The 20,587-nt window shown below is 38.8% G+C and overlaps 4 protein-coding genes across 5 annotated transcripts in view; all 4 read right to left on the bottom strand.

Annotated features, from left to right (window-relative positions):
* Window positions 1–10,284, bottom strand: part of LOC105285158 (beta-1,4-N-acetylgalactosaminyltransferase bre-4) — a 100,225-nt gene extending 89,941 nt beyond the window's left edge. For both annotated transcript variants that reach the window (XM_011349159.2, XM_011349158.2), the window contains exon 1: window positions 9,717–10,284. The gene's annotated coding sequence lies outside the window, so the exon portion shown is untranslated. The remainder of the gene's footprint in view (window positions 1–9,716) is intronic.
* Window positions 10,285–10,587: 303 nt separating this feature from the next.
* On the bottom strand, window positions 10,588–20,538 carry LOC109611337. The gene is made up of 8 exons (XM_026970340.1): window positions 19,622–20,538; window positions 18,425–19,303; window positions 17,208–18,123; window positions 13,465–13,621; window positions 12,445–13,212; window positions 11,907–12,189; window positions 11,084–11,407; window positions 10,588–10,939 (listed from the first exon to the last, which is right to left on the bottom strand). Exons 1-8 carry the CDS (start codon window positions 19,886–19,888, stop codon window positions 10,667–10,669), a joined length of 3,867 nt encoding a protein of 1,288 aa, XP_026826141.1. The 5' UTR covers window positions 19,889–20,538; the 3' UTR covers window positions 10,588–10,666.
* LOC113562086 (sperm flagellar protein 2-like) lies at window positions 14,507–15,388 on the bottom strand. The gene has a single exon (XM_026970338.1). The coding sequence runs from the start codon at window positions 15,274–15,276 to the stop codon at window positions 14,539–14,541; it is 738 nt and encodes a 245-aa protein (XP_026826139.1). The 5' UTR covers window positions 15,277–15,388; the 3' UTR covers window positions 14,507–14,538.
* Window positions 16,457–17,168, bottom strand: LOC113562087. Its single transcript, XM_026970339.1, has one exon. The coding sequence runs from the start codon at window positions 16,825–16,827 to the stop codon at window positions 16,516–16,518; it is 312 nt and encodes a 103-aa protein (XP_026826140.1). The 5' UTR covers window positions 16,828–17,168; the 3' UTR covers window positions 16,457–16,515.
* Window positions 20,539–20,587: the final 49 nt, after the last annotated feature.

The raw sequence follows: 20,587 nt of genomic DNA, 5'->3' as shown, positions 1-20,587 counted from the left end.
CCACACGAGGCAGTCTTCTGTCTCCCGTTTGCTACGCCTCAATTCGCCTAGCTGGATTCGCTACAATCCAGTCAGGCAAGGCCGATTGCATTTTGCCAAATATTAATTTCATCCAACAAATGTACAGAATGTAGGTACAAGTGAATGTATGTAGCGCGATTCCTCTCACAATCAGTTACAGAATATACACACATTCTGGAAAATTATAGAAATACAAATTTCATAATTTTTTGATAAGAATTGTTTCTTTCTTTCACCCTTCTCTTTCTTGTATGTTAGCGAACGAAATGTTTAAGCAGAATAAGCAATGATAATCGGGAATTCTTCTGATGCTGGTTCTTCTACCAGATAAAGCAACGCAATAATTCTGCAAAGAGTTTTAGCTCGAAAATGATTTTGCGATTGCCCACACAAAGCGGCGAGTTTCTCCATGAAAAGACTGGAAATGGCGCTTTTCAGGAAAATCCGCGTGCACGCGGTTGGGTATAATACGAGTTTGCGCTGCCGGGAAGGAAAGCAGCTCGGAATTACGTTGTTATCAAGAACATTCGGGACGAAACGATACCCGCTGGCGAAATTATATTCTCTGTGTATGCATCCAGAGGAGATAGCTTGGTGCAATCACTTTTCCACATTTCGCAAAGCCATCCCTGCTTCGTAGGACGCGAGAGAAATCTTGCTGAAATTAATCCTGCTTTAACGACCGACAACGTCTAAAATATGGCCTTTGCTATATTAAGTTAGCTTCAATTACTGCGGCTAGTAAGAAAGATATAAAAAAGAAACATCCCATAAATGTCAAAATGTTATTAAAACAAATGTATTAAAGATTACCCTGTTTCTCAGAAATTTAATTTCTAAGATTTTTGTATAATAAAATAAGATACTTAATTAAGAGTTTCATAAAATAATAAAATAGTTAAACATTGCTAAAATTAATAAAATATGTTAAAGAATAGTTGCTACCAAGGCAGAGATATCACGATGAGATTGCACTAAAGAATAGATTAATTTCCGTCGTAATATTATGAACAAGGGTTACATAACGAGATATGCCAGCGCTATTTTACGAGTATATTTGGTATATATCCGCATAAGTACCTCCGTATAACCAACACTTTACGAAACAGTCTGAAACCGGTAATAAACACCAGTCGATGTTACGTGGCTCAGTGGGCGCTAAATCTAACTTAACTGTTAACTGCTAGCAACAGAAGCAGGTGGTATAGGAATCCGAATGTGTTCGCAGGATAGCACGTATCCTTCCTCGTAAAAGCATCGTCGAGTATCCTATGGTAGCGTTCATAAGTTCGCAAATATACCGCTCCATCCGGAAAATGTCCTTTAATCCCAACTTTCGAGAGATTGCATTGCACTTCGTCGCATCCTCGTCGAAAATTTGCGGTTGCTTGTTGAATTCAAAAGCGGATAAATTTAATTTACGCGACTTAAATTTAACCATGAGTTTTCTCTTATCAATTTTACTTCATTACCAGGTAATTTTCAGTTTAATTTTCAACTTTATAGGAAACCAAATAAATGACGTGTACATGTGCACTCTTGCATTTTAATTATTTATATTATTATGTTTTTCCTTGTATAAAACATACCATCAAATAATATATAATTATTCTATATGAAGCGATGTTCTTTTAGAAACAGCGTATCGTTTCCTGGGTGATCGATTATCGTACGACAATAGACAGCATTCGGAGTAAGAGGTTGAAAGTGTAAAAAGGAGAGAGATAGTGATAGCTAGGTAATTAGGCAAACGGACCACGATTAAATGGCACACTCGCAACGAATTACCGGGCCAAGTTGATAGGGCATGTGCGGCGAACGCATCGAGCAGGCGGAAGAGGGTGGTCGGAAAGAGAGGAAGGGGGTGGAGAGGTCAGATAATTGCAACTACGGAACAATGGGGAATTTGGGGGCATTTCCGCCTCCGGCCCGGAACTAATAACGTCCGTCGCGCTTACCATCACACAAACGAGCGAAAGATTGTTAACTGATCCCTTCTGTATAGCCCTCCGGTACGCGTCTGTATTCGTGCTTATATCTCTACGCACCAACGAATTTCGTGCCAAATATGCGCTCCGATGCGAACGATATATTTTTTTTTCCTCCTCTTTTTGGAGAATATAACGCAATGCGAAAATAAAATCACTGGTTAATAACAGTCGAAACGAGATATAACGTATTTTCGGATGCACACGAAATATAATTGTGCATTTCTGTTTTAATTAAACATAAAAATAGAAACTGTTGATGGTATGTGTGCAAGTCTTCGATAAAGTAATAAAATAACAGTCCTCTAATTTTTTCCACCATTTCTATGTTATTTAAAAATAACACATGGAAAATAAAACAGTTATAACAGTTTATAAATAACACAGGGAAAATAAAACAAAATTATTATTTTGCAGTTCAATGGTATTCTTTCCTAACAGAATTTTACAATCTCAAAATAAATAATAATAAAACATCTGAAATATATCAAAAAAGATTTTCAATATAATTTCAAACTATTACGTACGTAGGTATTAAACATTTTGTCTTTAATATCTTTCACAAAACAAAACTACATCGGGGGACGCAATTTGAAAGTGACTCATGCAAAATTCAACATACGTACGTACGTACGGGGCGAGCAGGGAGAGCTATTCCTTGTTGTTCCCGAAATAAAAGCGATTCTAGCGAACGGCGGTTTCATCGCCGCCAGCGAGGGGACATTGCGAATGAAACGAACGTTTCTATCGGAAAACCGTGCATGTGCCCGGGCCGGGCCGTCGCAAGCTCAAGTAATATTTCGCGAGCGCTTTCGCGAGTTTCGTTTCCCGTAACGCAGGGCACGTATTACGTATCCATCAAGGGAAATGAGCTCCTTTCCCTTCCTAATGGCCCATGTGCTTGCCGCTCTATTGTATAAGACGTTTTAGAGCTGCCCGTTCAAACTTGCGAACACATGCAAACAGTTCAAGCGAAATATTTATCTTTCACTGGGAAATAATACGTCCCGTTCTTCCTGATTCACCTCTTATTGATTAGGTTAATTAGATCTTTATTACTACTTTATTATCATCAAAAGCGATAACAATATCTTCGCGTAAAACAGTGAGATCCGGAAAAGTTCGGATATCGATCAAGCTTCACCGCGTTAGTCAGTCATCGAGATGTTCTTAAGAAAAATGTTACCGCTTGAAACTATCAGAGAAAGAATATGTGATCTATGTTCCTCTCTTCCTTTTTATTTCGTTCTTTTTCACGACGTAGTTTTTCGCAACAAGCCGCGCAATAAACTTTTAATTACTTTCCGCCGGATAGACAAGACTACGTCAGTGTGCACGATCGATGTACGCTTCGCGTCGTGGAACAGTTTTCGATCATAAGAAATTCCGTAGACAAGCAAACATTTCATGTACGTTAATATTTTGTCAGCTCTCCGCATGACGCTTAGGTACAAAAACGATTAATTGCTACATGAATTCTCAATTTCTTTATTCCGTGCAAAATTACAGAATGTTACACACACACTGCAATTCGATAAGAATTTTATAAATTAAATTATTTATAAATTAATTTGGATGAACTTGATATGATCTATAGGAATTTGTCATTAAAATCGAAATTATTCATGCTGAGCGCCGCGTAAAAGACTGAGAATAATTATAAATGTACATTTAGCGTAAAGATGAATCACTCAAAATAAGATTTAGTCGATAGAGTGTATCGTAAATGCTTAAACATGATCAGAAAGCGGTTTGAAATTGAGGATCCGATAAGAACGTACAGAAGCCGTGCTCTTGACAATGCTCCTTTTACGTATTTAAATGTTCAAGTAGCCTGAAGGGTCGGCAACAGCCACGAGGATAGTCGTCTGAAATTGAAATCGCTACAGGAGAAAAGTTCCTTTATGTATTGACTGCGTGCGATAACTATAGGGTAGGTAACCAGCTACGTATCAGCAAAGTCAACTGCGATTAACTGAAGGAATTCTTGCGAATCTCTCGTGGATATTTCGAGTTTCCCGAAATTTGTGCGAGAAAATAAAACGAAGAAATTCGAGAAAGTATTAAAAGAGGAAACTACAACTTTATTACATACTTCCGCTTTGCTATTCGAAGAAAGCGATGAACTATTGTATAACACACAATTATCAAATGATTTTCGAAGAAATAAGTAAACTGTGTAAATTAATTAATTTATTATTCATATCGTATGACATGAACATTAACACTTTAATTGTTTCAACAAGATTTTCAGTTGATTATTAGGACGGATGACCAAAATTCCTTTCGCGGCAAACAAACGATAAGCAAGTCACATTTCGAGTATCTCATAATTGCAGAAGTCGGTTATAAATTTCTTCATTACGGAAACTTTGTCGACTAGCGCTATTCGTGAGATTAATTCAGCTTTTGTGTAAGAACGTGACGCAGCTCCTTCAATCATGACATTGTAATGACTCGCGAGAGTTACGGCATCAATTATGTTAATGCGGTGAAGTGTCAAGTATTACATCTGCGAGAGGAATAACGATGATAGAAGAGACATTGTCAGAGTCAGTCTTTGTCACGCTCGCAAACTATGCTGCGATCATTTCCGGTCGCGAGTACTTTACCGTTACCGAATGACTCGGTGGGACTTTTTGCTCGTGCATATTTAATAAGCGGAGAGAAAAGACGGCAAGAGCACGGAAGGGTGATGCGGAGAGCACAGTGGGGTGAGTTCCGTAATTAAATAATCCTCCACCTAGAGAAGAACTTTCTTCGTCTGTCGGTTCGACAGTAAGCGGTTCCCTTCGACGGAATTGCATTCCTGATTAAATTACGCCGAAGCAACCGCGGAAGCGCGAGAGTTCTCTGTCGACGACGGAAACAAGAAAACAATATTGATCCACTTTACCGGTGTTTTATATATCGTAAAAGACACGGGCAAGAAATACTGTAAGGAAATACTGCATTGACTTAACTTCCACCAAGTTAACAGCGCTATTGTGTACCGTGTTGCAGTATACCTCGAAACTGGCTATAATTTTCCTTTAATACGTATTTAATAAATTTAAATAATGTAATAAATTTAAAATATGTATTTTTACATGTTTCATAGAAATATATAAAGAGAGAATACGCGTATAAATATATTTTCAAGATATTAATTTTTGACATACTTGTGAATAAGACTTGTGACATACTTGTAAATAAAAAACGAAGCATATTTTAATTTTTCTCAGACAATATATATAACACATCATGCAAGTTATTAAGATACAAAATAACTGAGAAATTATTTTATTTTTATATCGTAAAATTTGTCGTACGTTTTGCGAGAGACCATGCTAGCAATAGCACATTGCTGATAACTTGTGGAAATATTGTAGAGGCGAACAGAATAATTAGTTGTAGAACGCGATAGAACGCGATTGTTCTCGAGGCTATCAGAAAACGCTGTTACATATCGCACAACGCGTGTTAACAGTTTCAGTCGTACCGTGCAATTTTCTGATACGCGAAAGTGTACTTGTTACGCAGAAGCGGCCAATGCAGCAAGTTCGACGAAAGAATAGACGTATAACTTTACATTTCTATTTTTTACGACTCCCTGGAATTTCAGCGATACGTCAAGGATACCTTAAAAGGCGTGCAATATTATCAGAAATAGCAAACGCTTGTAACGAAATGAATGCAAGATAGACAACTTGGATAAGGGCCGCTGAATGCATAATAGAACTGTTATCATTAGATTGTTACGAAAACAGACCGACATTTTCATACGAGCGTGAAAAAAGCTGCGTCTCTGGAAAAACTCGAGCAAGTTAAATCGAGCGTGGAAAAACTCCACATATGCAATCGTATTCCGCAGGAAAATAGCTCGAAAAAAATTGCAAACCGGGAGATATACGGTTTTATGTAAACCAGTTTGCAGATATCCGTTATCGCAGTCGCAAGTGACGTACTGATGGTCGAGCATCGTGCGAACGTTGTAGCAATCGCTCGAGGATCGAGGGAACCGGCCGTAATTGTGTTATATTTCGGTATAATCGAAGGGACCGACAGAGAGCCAGGGATGGCTCGGGACACGATGCCAAACATGGCGCCAGGATTCGGGCGGACAGCCGCTGTATAATCGGACCGCGAGACAAACGATTAATCACAGCCACGTGCTCGATAACGACCGCTGTCTCGACGATCTTACGGGCGATTTCAATGCATTACGTGCGACCAGCAAACCGTAACCGTGACACGTTGTCACGGTCACTTGTCACAAGAGCGATCGCGCGTTATCCTCCCGGCAATCGACGCTTATCGCAATCCTGCGAACGATCCAACAATCCTCAATCGTATTATAGATAACTAATATAAATTAAATTAAAATGTAGTTGCATTGATTTAGCACTTAATGTTAGACACTTAGCCATCATCCATATGTGATGTATAAATTTGGAATCATACATATAAGTGATGATTTTAATAATTTAAGTAAACCGATTTTGTTAAGTAATTACAGAGAGAGATATTGGATGAAAATGCATTGAAATATTATATGTATAATATATATATATTAATATAAGAAACAATATTAACATCCTCACAGAATCGCGCTCGAAATTAGTATAGTTTAGAAGGGTAGTTGTCTTGTAAGTGTTTTCAGATTCAGATAGGATACGTATTGTGTACTAAATACAGATATGCAAAATCCATGTTTTTGATTATTGAAAAAGGCAATTTCAATACAACGCTCGTGAAATTTTCCACTAACAATGCGTTGTTGTTGAAACATGAAAAACGATACTGCAAAAATAACCAGTAACGTAAATCCAACTTTTAAACAGGATCATATCAATACGAGATGAGTGAACGTCAATATCTAAAATCCGGCGAAATAACAAAGTTATTTTTTTCATCGGTTTTACTTCTACAGGAATCATCGATTTTTGTCGATTGAAATGGAATTACGCAATTATTTTGTGGTAAAAGACATGGAAAATACATGGACATTGAAATTATCTTGATGAAATGCATTGGATTTTCCGGAATTATCAGAGAGCTCGATCTATCCTGATGTATAAAATTGATAAAATATATACGATCATAGAATGCATATTTTGTTTGTGACGATACACTGGCGCGGAATTTATTGGAATTTACTGTTTATCCGTGATACGAAAACCGTAATATCAAATGTCGAACACTAATTACTGCTACGCAAGAGCGTAACTAATGACTCGATGGCACAATAAAGTACCTACAATTCGCTGCGAGATTTGTATCAGCATCATTCGATCCGCGAGAAAATCAATTCTGTCATAATGTGTTGTGCCGGAGCACAGAATGGCACACGCAACGTTTCGACGTTATAATCGTCACCGAGATTTGCAGCGCTCCATTAACGTACAGAAGACTCATCTCGTTTTATGCAAATACGCAAAAAGCACGCAACATTACGTTTAATGCATACATACGCACAACCACACGTCCCGAATATATCTCGTTTGCTGTTAAACTTGAGTGTATCATCAGAGCTCTAATTATTAATCCTTTTGATGATACAAATTAATTATTTAAATCAAGATTTTTAACGAAACTCGACAAACACGACGAACTTAATAAACTTCCTAATGTTCTAATGTGCAAATAAATAATTGTCCACTATAACAAGAATTACTTTATTGGAATAAAATAAAAAAGAGCATTAATCATAGTATCGTGTGAAAATTAAAAGACTAACATTCTTATTACCAAAAAGAGTAAAAAATAAATTAATAAATTAATAAAAAGTATACTTATCGTACACACCGAAAAGTTTTTCTACGTTTATATGCTCGCACCCTCTTAAAGGTGCTTCTAGATGCGTGAAGTTTTACGCTGTCGGACGTATTTCGAGTCTCTCTTGAATATTAGAGGGAACTACTCGCGGGACGGATAAAGAGAGTAAGATCCACTCTCTTAGCGACGAAGCGAGAACCATTTTTTGCGCGAGAACGCGGAATGCGCTTTTCGTCCCGCTCTGTTGGCTTTTATCGATGCGTATGCCTCGTCTCCGTGGATTAAAAGCGTACTGCCGCACATTTAGGTCACCGTATGCACGTAGAAGCGTCCATTGTTTCTGGACAATACATCACGGTGATTTCATTCTGAATCCTAGACTTTATGCGTTGTCGTGATCTATCAGTGCAAGCGTGACCGTTAAAATCTTGATTTGCATTTCTCATTAAGATAAACGCGGTTCTATTCAGGTTTTTTCAGTCTCTGATTTTTAATATTAACACGTTCAATATCGGTTATGTGTAATAATTTGTAGTTACATTTAAATATACATCTACTGCTCAATATCCTTCAATATCTTCAGTGTATATCCATCAATCTGAGCATTTTTTACGAAATTTTCCTCTCTTTAAAAAGGATAATTTCTTACTTAAATAAAAGTTAATACTCAAACTTTTGACTGGTAAATTATCTTAAAAAAAAGTATCATTCAAGAAATTATCATTTATCGATTATCATTTAAGAAAACTTTAGGAAAATGTTTTCAAAAGAGTGTTTTTCAGGGATAAATGATTGAAAAACTTTTGTTAGAATACTTTTAAATTAAGAATATATCACAATTAAATTATTGTATTACGTTATACCACAAGTTTTATTCCTTGAAATTAATTTTTAGCATAAAATATTAATATCGGAGCAAAACTGATAAGCAATTGGTGAAAGATCAGGAGAATATCATAGTTATCAATTTCTAAGTACAACTTTTATTTAATTAAAATTAATTAAATGAGTAATTAACTAAAATACATTTTTACTCATTTTTACATTAATTATGGAATGGCTTAATATATCACGTTATTAGAGACGTTGCAATAGCTCACTTTTCGAGGTAAACCGTGTAGATTTGAGACTAATAAATTGCAAAATACACTTCGCCGAGTTTCCAAAGTTCCAACGTTTTTCCACATTCGTACACGCGACCGTGCAAAGTTTGAATGTCAATACGGTAAAAGTAATCGTGTCCAGCCACATTTGCACAGGCAGCAGTGCGAAATTACAACCTCAGGGATTTCTCCGTGAATTTAATAACGCATTGCATTGTTCGTGAAGTAACTGCGATTGTATTAGCACGCATTGTGCATTAACGCAAAATAACATTGTTTTGCGTCGATGTGTGCGTGCATACGTTTGGTAAACGGATAAGCCATGTAATTTTGGCGCATTAATTTCTCCTATCAAAGCCGCAGCATTAAATCCAAGAAATAATATGGTAGATGAATATTATTTCTTGCACGCGACAATTTGCAAACTTAAATTTCTCACGAAGCTGAGAAAGATATCAATCATTGTTAGTATATATAAGATCAATAAATTTTCTTGCGAAAATGAAAGAAAAGATTAAGATTAAGATAATATATCACTATTATATATCACGTCCTAATAAAATCATTTTTCATCGTAAATATTTCCTTCAAAAATTCCTCTGAACAATCGAAGGTTGCCTAGGCTCGAAATTACCCGGAAGTCATAGTCGCAGTCCTGAAAAAGAACTTTTCTTGAAGCAAATTACTCTCACTCTCTCTCTCTCTCTCTCTATCTTTCTCCTTATTCCTCTCGATTGCGGTAGGCTCTCGCAGCCTCAGCTGTCACGTGAACGAGCGTGCCAGAGATGACGTAATCTGGCGCGCGACCGCGAGACATATAAACAGTAATATCGAGCATCGGACTTACCCTTATCGCAGCAAGTGTTGACTCGATGACAGCACTGTTTGCCAGTCCCGTCGACCCGGACACGCAGCATCCGTGCTCCATATAGAGGGACGAGGACACGCGTCACATCTTGAGCGCGCGGGATGAACACGCCGTCGATATCACCGTTCGTCAATTCGGCACTCGCGATCACACGGAATCACACGACCAGCAAACGAACGAACGGATAAATTGCACGAGCGAGCGAAGATAAACACGCACGCGAGAGGAGCCACGTGACCACGTTGCGTCTGCTCGCAGCCTCCACGACCGCCTCGTTGCGACGACGACGGCAAGATCACGTTAACTCGGGCGCGTCGCTCTCTCGATCAGTTCGGCTGCGCACCTTTCTCTCTCCCTCTCTATCGCCCTCACGCTTATCGAATTATCAGCACGGCCAGCGATCCGTCGACGAATCGGTGTCGCGGCGGGCGTGCCAACGACGTTGCGCGGGTGACGTCGCTCGCCGGACGACGACGATCGTTTGCAGCGGGGCGAGGGACGCGCAGAGCCGCTCCGAGAATCTCCACCGCGGAGGACATCTCGTCGCGAGACTGCGGCGGCACCAGCTGTAGCTGAGCGCCAGCGTCTGCGGCCGGCGCCGGCGGAAATGCGCCGCTCTCATTGGTGGAGAAGCCGCGGCTCGCGCAACCGAGCCATGTGGTGACACCTGGTGGCACCGCCGGATTCCACCGCGCCGTAGCTCGCGGTCTGTGATAAATTTCGCGCCTCTCACCCTCTTCGGATAGGGAAGTCATTTCCCTGCGCTTATGATATCGTGCAACCCACTTTACAGTTTCGCGATTCGTTTAAACATGTAAGTCAATTTATAATGAATGCTTTACATTATTTTCGTATAAATATATCGTCTATCGTTAATTTATAATATCCTACATAGACTTTTTTTCTGTTCAAATATTCTTGTAAATACTTCAGCAGTCTACCGTTACATTGTCTCTGTTCATCAAAATGCTGCGTAACAAATCTGACATATTTTTCGAGACGAAGTTGCTGGAAGCGGAGAGCAATTCGCGGATAAAATCGTGATTTACCAGACGGTGAGCCAGAACGACGTCTCTTTCATCATTCAGTTCGTTGTCTGTTAGTTCATCGTATGCGCGCATTATTCCTTCATGGAGACTCAACGAAGTCTGAAAGAGATCTGCTTGCAACGCGAGCCTCGGTAGACACGCGGACAAAACTGCCTGAAAAAAGATTGTTTATCTAAAACGTCAATTTTTATATACATAATTATTATATAATACGTTTTCTCTCGGATTTTCTTTTTCTTCACTTTGTTTATGGATATCTAATTTTATTAGTGTAATACAAATGTAACATAAATTTACTATGCAAATATTACGCGGGAGCCAAAAGATCACTCTTTCATCTCGCTGATTCTCTTTGTGATCTTCGAGCGTTGCGGGAGATATCGACACCAAAGTGGCTTCGTACTCTTGCTCGGCATTGAAAATCGACGTGTCTTCTATAACCAAGTGTTCCGCTATTACTTCCGCTGGCAAGAGATCAGCCGGATCTATCTCATCCAATCCGTTTAGCTGTTGAACCATTACCCGACGTTTCGGAGCTAAATCCGAGGATCGCATTTTTTCGAGCATAGAGATACTTTTATCCACTCTGTTCATTATGTAACTCACAATATCCTGAGTTATCTGAAATTGGAATTTTATATCGCTACGTCCACCTAATGAAACTTAACATTAATCTTTTGTCTTCCGAGATTTTTTAAATTATGCTCTTGTTACAGTAACAGAACAGGGTATAAATATAAATATAATAAATATAATACTAATATAATAACTATAAATATAATACTAATTTACATTACATTACATTTTGTTTTTTGCATTTGTATTATTAAAACATATTAATTACTGCATCTCTCCATAGAATAAACGATGCTTCTAATTATCTATCTTATCATTTAGCATTAAAAAAAGAGATATTTATTATGGTCGATAAAGATGCTAACATAGAACTGCATTATTGTTTTATATCGTATTTTACTATATTTTATATACTTTTTTAAAATTTTACCTTGTCTTATTTTTTCATCATTTATTTCATCGTCTATGCGACAAGGCAGCTAAGAATGAGATCGCGTAAATTACGCATTAACTTAAGTGCTTCGACAGAGCCGTTTCGAATTACCTCGTTAGCCTCCTGTCGGAGATAATCCCGGCTCAATTTTAGCTTCCTAATGCGTTCCTTCTCCTTGACGAGCTGTTCGACGTATCTCTCACCCTCCACCGTGTTAGTGCAGACTCTAACGCCCATAGCAAGAGTGAACGCCTTCCCCAGACCTTCACGGGGATCCTCGTCCTTGCAGAAGGCTAGCAGCATAGCGGGGTAATGAACCATGTTTCGATTTACCTGGTACATCCGGCAAAGAAGTTCCTTGGCCAGCATCGATCTCAGTATAGCATTGTCAGAACTACGATTCGCAGAAAATAAATTGGAAAGAATCCGCAAAAGGAGAATCTCATTTATTTATTAAAAAAAAGAAAAATAAGAAAGAATTAAAGTGGATAATTGCTCAAACAGGAAATTAAAATTAATTTTGAAGTAAAATAAGAATTTTAAACGAGAATTTCGTTATCGTAATCGACGAATCACATTTTTGCCAACGTCAACAAAATTTCCTTTCTTTCCATTTTACAAATTTGTATTTCACACATTTTCCATCTACCTAGAATCACCCTCGTCGGTCTCTATGAAGTCCCTCTTCGATCTCGAGTCAGTGACCGTGCGGTCGCCTAATCGCGATTCCTCGCGCAGCATTATGTCCATTACCTCGTCGTAATTACTACGATCGAAACCCTCGACCGGGAGCGTCTCAACATCCTTGCGAGGATCCTTGTGGGAGTTACGCTCGGCCAGCAAGGTGGTTTCCAGAAACCACAACGGCGTCGAGTGGAATTCATTACGGCCGACTACCTTCCTCGAGTCGAGATCCTGCATCCCGAAGGCCGTTCGCGCCCTCAAGATGTCCTGGTGTGTCGGCATCGGCAGATCCATCGCGTACAGGACGAATTCACGCCACTCGATACGCTCGGCGGCGCCGAACAGCCCTTTGATCAGTCTCTCGATATCCGGCGGTCGCAATTGACGCCAGGCACACGGCACACTGGATGGATAACAGTCCTTCTCGTCGCAGGACACGAGATCCTGAAGGACGTAGACTAAAGCGCGTTCACTGATATTTCCGCGAGGAGCAATTCGCCGGAAGATGTCTATCAGTCGGCCGAGTTGAACCATCCGGAATCGCAGGGGCGAAAGAGCCTCCTTGATCGAGACGGAGGACCGCTCGGGATCTTCAGGGAACATTAAAACGTTCGGTCTTACGACGAATCGGTCGCCGTCTAATAATAATTCCTGCTGAATCGCTTTCTCCTCCTCGATCGCGAAGCAAAAGACGTTCGCCATTTCGCTGATGCTCTCGATCTCTCGTTTGTATCTTAATGTAAAGCGTATATTACGCTACATGTCATGTATTTCATTTTTAAAACGTGATTAATTAATAATTTATTGAGAAATATTGCAACGTGCAGTCGAATGCAAGTTGGAAAATTAAAACTTTAATAAAAATTTTACTATTTACGTGATCAACTAATTAATTTCAATCTCCATAAAATTTAACTTATATCTTGCCATAATTGCGCAAACGCATTAGTTAACAAAAAATCAATATGATACTCCAGGTACCAACCTTTCGACGATGTAGTGGTGAATACGATGATAGACCTGCCCCATAGTATCTAAAAGGAACGTAATATCTGATCGAGCAGCTGCGTTCAGAACATCCAATCTCTGACGAACACGATCGATCTCGAACGAAACGGCATATCGCCACTCCTCGACAAGGTCACGACTTCTTCTCACCAGGTTGGTGAACGTTGAGTCAGACGAGGTGTCGTCGATATCTTTACTCCTCATGTCAGTCTTTGGAAGCGCGATTTTCTCCTCTTTCTTTAGCGTCTCCAACACGATGGATGAGATGGAATCCGCGACATCTCGCACACGTCCAATATTATCCTTGATAAAATTGTAGACGCTACTCTCATCAGGATCGAAACTCTTCGATACGTCGATCAACAGATTCTCAATCTCGATTCTGAAACGGTCGATATTTGCTTGAGTGGAGGCTTTGATCGATTCGTTCTTCGTTTTTGATGTCGGTTGCTCGTCTTTGTCTGTGCTTGATGAAGTCTCCCACAGGAAGTCTTCCATTTCGATGTGGTCAAGAACGACCTTAGAGAATCGTGAATCCTGCAGAAGTTTCTGAGACATTGAGGTATAGTAATCTTGAAGGAGTTGCATAGTGTCGACAAATCTGTCGATTTCCACTTGCAGGATTCCGGTATATACATTGACCAAAATCGTGGCTTCTACTGGAATCCACTGATTCCGCAGGACACGTCTCCTTTCTTGCTCGGCTTGGTGTCGTCGTGCGTCGCATAGCTCCCACAACTCCGTCCGAAAATCATCGACCTGATACGGAAATTCTTATGACTCATAAACAAAAAAAATTAGTAAAATTGTCTTTTTCCAAAAATACATCTAAAACTCTCTTCAATCAAGGAAATATTAATTTAAGACTAATAAGTAAAAGTTGGTTGAAATTGTTTTGGAATTAATTTTAGAATTAATTTAATTAAACTTAGAACAAATTGAAATAAAAATATAAATATTTAACAATTAAAATTGATATTAAAGTATTATAATTTTCGCTTGCATATTTCTATATTTTGTTTCACTACCATTATATAATACTTTTTTTACTTTAAATTTCTGCACTAACACGGCAATGCAATTCGCATTTCATATCCATGTCTTCTCTAAGATCCTCGTCGACTTCATTGAAGGCACGATGAAAATCTTGCAATAAAATTTGTCGCTTATCCGGCCGCTCGACAAACTGCATCAAATTCCTTAACACGAGATCCTTATAGGGCACAATAGATGATGCATGCATTCTCTTCAAGGAAAGGATCTCCTTTAAGCTTTCTATGTAAGCCTCTTCCACGCTTTCCCAGAGTGTACCTAGGACTTCTAGCAAAACTGGAGACTGGGGAAGATCTAGCCATTGCCAATTGTCTTCTCCAGGCCTAATATGATCATTAACGAGCTGCGTTTTCACTTCCGCTTGTAAATCGTGAATTTCAGGTTCGACATCTTTTTTCTCTTCGCACTGTGAACTTTCCCACTTAGATTTCGGCACTAAGCGTTTAATAATGGCCGCTCTTGAATCGATCTGCGAGTTTTGCTTTCCATGATGTGTTTGTGAAACTTCTTCATACAGTTCCAAAGTAGATTTCTTCGTGGAGAACTGTCCCATGATAAGTTCAGTCAACTGCTTCAAAGCCGGACGGTCGAAAACGCTGCAGAAAAATCTGTACGCGATGTTTTCGCTAGTGTAGAATTCGTCCATCGAGCTAGCGTCTTCGGGTATAGGTATACAAGGCTGTTCTTGATTATCCAATGTTCCTGGTTTTGCCATTACCTTGATATAGATCGTCATGAATGTTGTTGACGTGCTACTTGGATCTTTTATTCGAGAGATGGGATTCAGCAATAATCTAGATTGCCTATTAAAGTATTGTACATATTTATATCAATTTATATATACAGGATGAGGCACCTAAAACAGGCCACCTGAATATCTCGGCTGTTATTGGTGATAGAAAACAATGTGTCAGACCAAACTTGCATGGTTTCGAGAGACACATAATTTGTTCTAAATAGTTTTTAGGTCAACTTCGTTTTTTTAAATGGTATGATATGTTTTTTTACGTACCATCTAGTAGAGCGTTTGAAGATGCGCACATTGATCTACGGGTCAAAATCATTCAAGGTCACTGAAGGCCAACTGCAAGGGAAAATAATTTACTTTATATTGCCTAGAGTTCTCTGCTATTAAAAATACTGTAAACTCAGAAATGAAAAAGTTCTAGCCGTTCGAAATTTTTTTCTTTTTCCGCGAAGTTCTGAGTTGATGATATCATTATTTTTTATATTGCCTAGAGTTCTCTGCTATTGAAAATACCGTAAACTCAGAAATGAAAAAGTTCTAGCCCTTAGAAATTTTTTCTTTTCCGAGAAGTTCTGAGTTGTTGATATCTATATTTTTTATATTGCCTAGAGTTCTCTGCTATTGAAAATACCGTAAACTCAGAAATGAAAAAGTTCTAGCCCTTAGAAATTTTTTCTTTTCCCAGAAGTTCTGAGTTGTTCATATCATTATTTCTTATATTGCCTAGAGTTCTCTGCTATTGAAAATACCGTAAACTCAGAAATGAAATAGTTCTAGCACTTAGAAATTTTAGCCTTCAGTGACCTTGAATGATTTTGACCCGTAGATCAATGTGCGCATCTTCAAACGCTCTACTAGATGGTACGTAAAAAAACATATCATACCATTTAAAAAAACGAAGTTGACCTTCATATGACCTCTACGCGTCCACCTAATAAAAAATTATTTAGAACAAATTATGTGTCCCTCGAAACTATGCAAGTTTGGTCTGACACATTTTTTTCTATCACCAATAACAGCTGAGATATTCAGGTGGTCTGTTTTAGGTGCCTCACCCTGTATATGCACATATCGTATTTGATTGTTATAAAAAATGTCAAATAAAAGCAAGCCAACATTAATATATGAAATATAACAAGATAACAAAAAATTTTTATGCAGACTTATAATATAAAATTATTAAATGAATTTATGTTACGAGAGAATTTCACATTAATTGTTGTGGCATTATTTATGCAGCCATAATTTTACGTGACATAATAAAACGCACCTGCATATGGCAAGTGCATCAATTCCATTTTCCTCAAATACGATCCTAGGTGATGAAGGATCGATATCTTCAATATTGATGTCCGCAAAATTGATAACCTTACGGTCAGGGGGTACTTCACGACCGGTCAACGCTTTCTCCAACATTGCCATTTGTTCATATGTATTAGGATAATTTACTAATGCCCATCCCTTGATATCTTCAATTTCTTTCAAATATTCAATCAATATCTTGGTGTTCAGTTCATTGGAAATCGGTTGACCCAACATGAGAAATTCATAAATCCATTTACCTAAATATTATCAGATAAATTTGATATATCGATTATTACTATTTTTGTGCAAATATCTCCACTCAAAAAAAGATACCGCAAATAGTAATCATATTAACTTTCATTCTGATCAATGATAAAGCGAGAGAGAGGGAGAGAGAGAGAGAGAGAGAAATATATTTAATGATTAATAGTTTTATAATGTATCTAATGTCCATTACTGGAAAATCAATATCGCTAAGATTTAGATAATTATTAACATTATTTTCCACATTTAAAAACAGTTTTTCTTAGCATATAATAACGCTTCATGATTTATCTTATTGAATTATTGGTATTATTTCATCGAAAAAATTCGAAGAAATTCTCTACCTGTACACGCGGTGTCACTTAAAATCGAATCCGTATCGTCGTAAGGTATCTGTCTAGGTGTCTGCGTTTGTTTCTCCTCAGCCACGGCATCGGATCGAGGTGTCATTACCTTCGTCTTTTCCATCCTCTTCAAATGGCGCTCCCTGGGGTCGTCTATCTTGCTCTTAGTCTCCAGTCTTTTGACGTCTTTCGCCGTCACTGAAACGATGTTCAGATCGATGTACTTCACGTGCGACATCTCTTGCTTGTACCTTTCCAGACAATGATTGATTGCGTCTTCCATCCTCAGCAGGCGAATCCCGCTGTCCTTCAGTAACTCCCGAAGCTGCTCGTGCAATGTAAAATTCGTTATACCCAGAATAATGGCCGCGACCTTGACCCTCGGTACTGGACGAGGCACCACTTCAACTGGCGAAGGGTACAAAATCTCCAGCAGCCTATGAACTATGTAACCTAACACAATGCAACCCAATCTGAATGCTTCTTCGGCTTCCTGTTCTCTTTCCGGCACGAACTTGTCCCAGGGCGCGGCTAAATCTTGATAATTTTCGAAATCCGTGTTGGCTAGCGCTCGCCGATGTTCCACCTTCACCCGATGCAGCCTCTGCTTCTCTTGGAATTCTTCTTCGATAGTTAGATCTTTTCCATTTTTTACTTTATTTCTACTTATCGTTATTTGTATTTTATTCCTTATTTCTTCTGCGTTCTCTGTTTCTCCTTTGTCTTCTATCTCGACGATCTCATCGAAGTCCTCAAATATTGACTGACTCTTTAGGAACAATGTTCTGCATTCACTCCAGATGGAATACGAAATGTGACTGTTATTTGTTTGACGGTATTGTGCAATTTTTACAGCGATATCTGTGAGATCCCTTAAAATTTCTGCACAAATTGCTTGATGCTTTTCTCTCATCCTGCGCACCTTGAAATGCATTAAACGTTTTACTTCAAAATTTGTTCCTTGAAATCCAAGATAGACAAATATTACTTTCATTTTTATAAAGAATATCTCATGTCTGATTTGATAATATTTTCTTTTGACTTGCCTTTTTATATGTTTAAATTTATCTTCCATTCTTATTCTTATTTTAATTAGCTAATTAATATTTTTTATTTTATACTTCACAGTCCGTTTGTGATTCTTTTATATTAAATATTTCTTGCATCTTCTTTCTCATATTTTTATTAATTGCTTAGAAAGGATTTTATCCATCATCGCTCACCTTCTCATCGCGGATCTTCCGGCGAAGTTCGCGCATTCTGCAAGCTTCCACTTCTACATCTTCAGTCTCTCCCTTTGTTATCTCCCGACAACGATCCTCGCTAAACCGATGCTCACTTTCCATAGTTCTCAGCAACATCGCGTCGACGATCCTGCGGTTCTCCACGATCCTGTTCCTCAAATCCCACACCTCGCAGAGTTTCCTCATCATCCGCTTCTCATATCGCGACTGATCCAATACTCGTCTGCCGAGAGCCTCGTCGAAAGATCTGTCTTGCTTCCTCAGCAACTGCTCCCACGCGTCCGTCATCATCGCCGCCTGCGACTTCAGCTTCAACTCGTGTGATTTAGCCGCTTTCTCACTACGCTTCTTCAGGGAATCGACGTACTGCGCCGCAGCCGCGGAATCCTTGATGCAAGATATGGCCAGGGATTTCTTCCCGGGGCAACATTCGACCACCTGGTATCCCTTTTTCATCTTGCGCGCTGGATACCTGCGAGCGAACTCGTCCAGCCTCTCACTCTCCTCCTTTCGTTTCGGCATCTCTTCCGGAATGAAATACTCGACCGGCTCGACCACAGGATACTCCATGATGGCTTCGAATCGCCGTCGTTCCCGCCTGCACGCCTCCGTGATCGTCCAAAATTTATTTCTGTGCCAGAAAACGGTATCAGCTGCCTTGATTAACGGCTTCGAGAGAGGATGCTCGGGTGGATGGTAAGGTGGTGGATCCTCGGATACTTTGCAGACTTCGAATCTGCTGGATGTCGGCGTGAACTTCTCTCGTTCCTTTTGCAAAGCGATGAAGTGCAATCGGTCCTTGCCCTCCAGGCTTAGGTACACCTTGTAGAAAAGCTGTAGGGCTGCCGCACCTTTACCCTAAGGGCCATCATTCACGTAAAGATCATATCGCACTGTGCGATAATACCGAAAATGGGTGAATTACAAGAAACCTTAATTTATTCTATGATATTTTATTTCCGTCTTAAAAAAGGATCTGGTTGGAAAAATTCGCACATTTCTATATCTTAATAGCATTCTTTAATAGCGCAAAGATAACGTAAAAATTTTAAATGTTTAAAATAGGAGAGTAAAAACATTTTAAATTCCTTTCCGATTTTTACGGTTCTTTTTTATTTACTTTTTAATTTTTTTAATCGACAATCTAAGTTTTTTGCTACTTGTCATGGCTGATACTTTAGAGATATCGTTGATGCAGTCATCGTTCAGCGTGACGTTAATCAGTTTGAGCCAAATTCGCAGAGTCCTCAGGTTGACTCTGGACACCGCCGGATCCTGGGTACGAATGATCGTGCTTAATTGACTGCTGCTGATTATACCGTAGCTATGCAGAATCTGAGCCAGTAAGGTGCCGTCTCTGGTGTAGCGGCCGAACATGTCCGGGGTGAGATCCATGAGTACACCGAGTCTCGTGCGCAACCACGCCTTCAGCACATCGGCCATCGTGGCAGTTTAACAACTTTGTGGAATTTTGGACGTTTCAGGTCCAGGAATCGCGAATGCGCGTTTCCGACTTGCGTTTGCGACGCGTTCGGATCATCGCAACTTGACAATTGCGATCGTGCGAAATTGGCACCGTATACGAGAATTGATCGCATCGATTCGAGAATCGATCGCTCAATTTTTCAGAAAGGCGGAAAAAGCGAGTCAGATCAAAGAGATGGTAATTATGTAATGATACCAATAACAATATAATATAATTGAAAAGTGTTTTAGATCGTTTCTTCTAAATCACTGGTTCGACTGGTTTCAAATTTATTTTCATCATTATATTTATATTATCCGCGTTAAGACCTTTCAAGAATTAAGTCTACGAATTTTTTACTATTTTCAGAATTTGTGTGTATTGATTTTATGCGTTTGATCTCGTTCAAATTTTTGAAGAATATTTTATATATTTTTTTTCCAATATACATTTTTAAAATTATTGTGCGTTTAGTTATTATGACAACTAAACGCACTAACTATGTCAAATTTTTACTAAAGAGACATTCGTATTAAAAGATATATTCACTATGTAACTGATGAACGAAGAATCTATTTACTCAACTTTTCTATCTTTAAAATATATTTCAAACATTTCGAAGTACTATTACTCTTTTCGGTATTTTTAATACAATTCAATTTTGATCGTTTGCAAGT

The sequence above is a fragment of the Ooceraea biroi genome, chromosome 6 (genome assembly GCF_003672135.1).
Source record: "Ooceraea biroi isolate clonal line C1 chromosome 6, Obir_v5.4, whole genome shotgun sequence".
NCBI lineage: Eukaryota > Metazoa > Arthropoda > Insecta > Hymenoptera > Formicidae > Ooceraea > Ooceraea biroi.
This window is presented reverse-complemented; position numbering and strand designations above follow the sequence as displayed.

Bases quoted from the DNA above. Each gene is read 5' to 3' on its own strand.
- LOC113562086 (XM_026970338.1), bottom strand. From the start codon at position 15,276: ATGACGATCTATATCAAGGTAATGGCAAAACCAGGAACATTGGATAAT.
- LOC109611337 (XM_026970340.1), bottom strand. From the start codon at position 19,888: ATGGCCGATGTGCTGAAGGCGTGGTTGCGCACGAGACTCGGTGTACTC. The intron at 13,213-13,464 runs GTTGGTACCTGG...CTTTACATTAAG, and splicing joins CACCACTACATCGTCGAAAG to ATACAAACGAGAGATCGAGA. The intron at 10,940-11,083 runs GTAAATTTATGT...ATCTTTTTTCAG, and splicing joins TCCCGCGTAATATTTGCATA to GCAGTTTTGTCCGCGTGTCT.
- LOC113562087 (XM_026970339.1), bottom strand. From the start codon at position 16,827: ATGTTGGGTCAACCGATTTCCAATGAACTGAACACCAAGATATTGATT.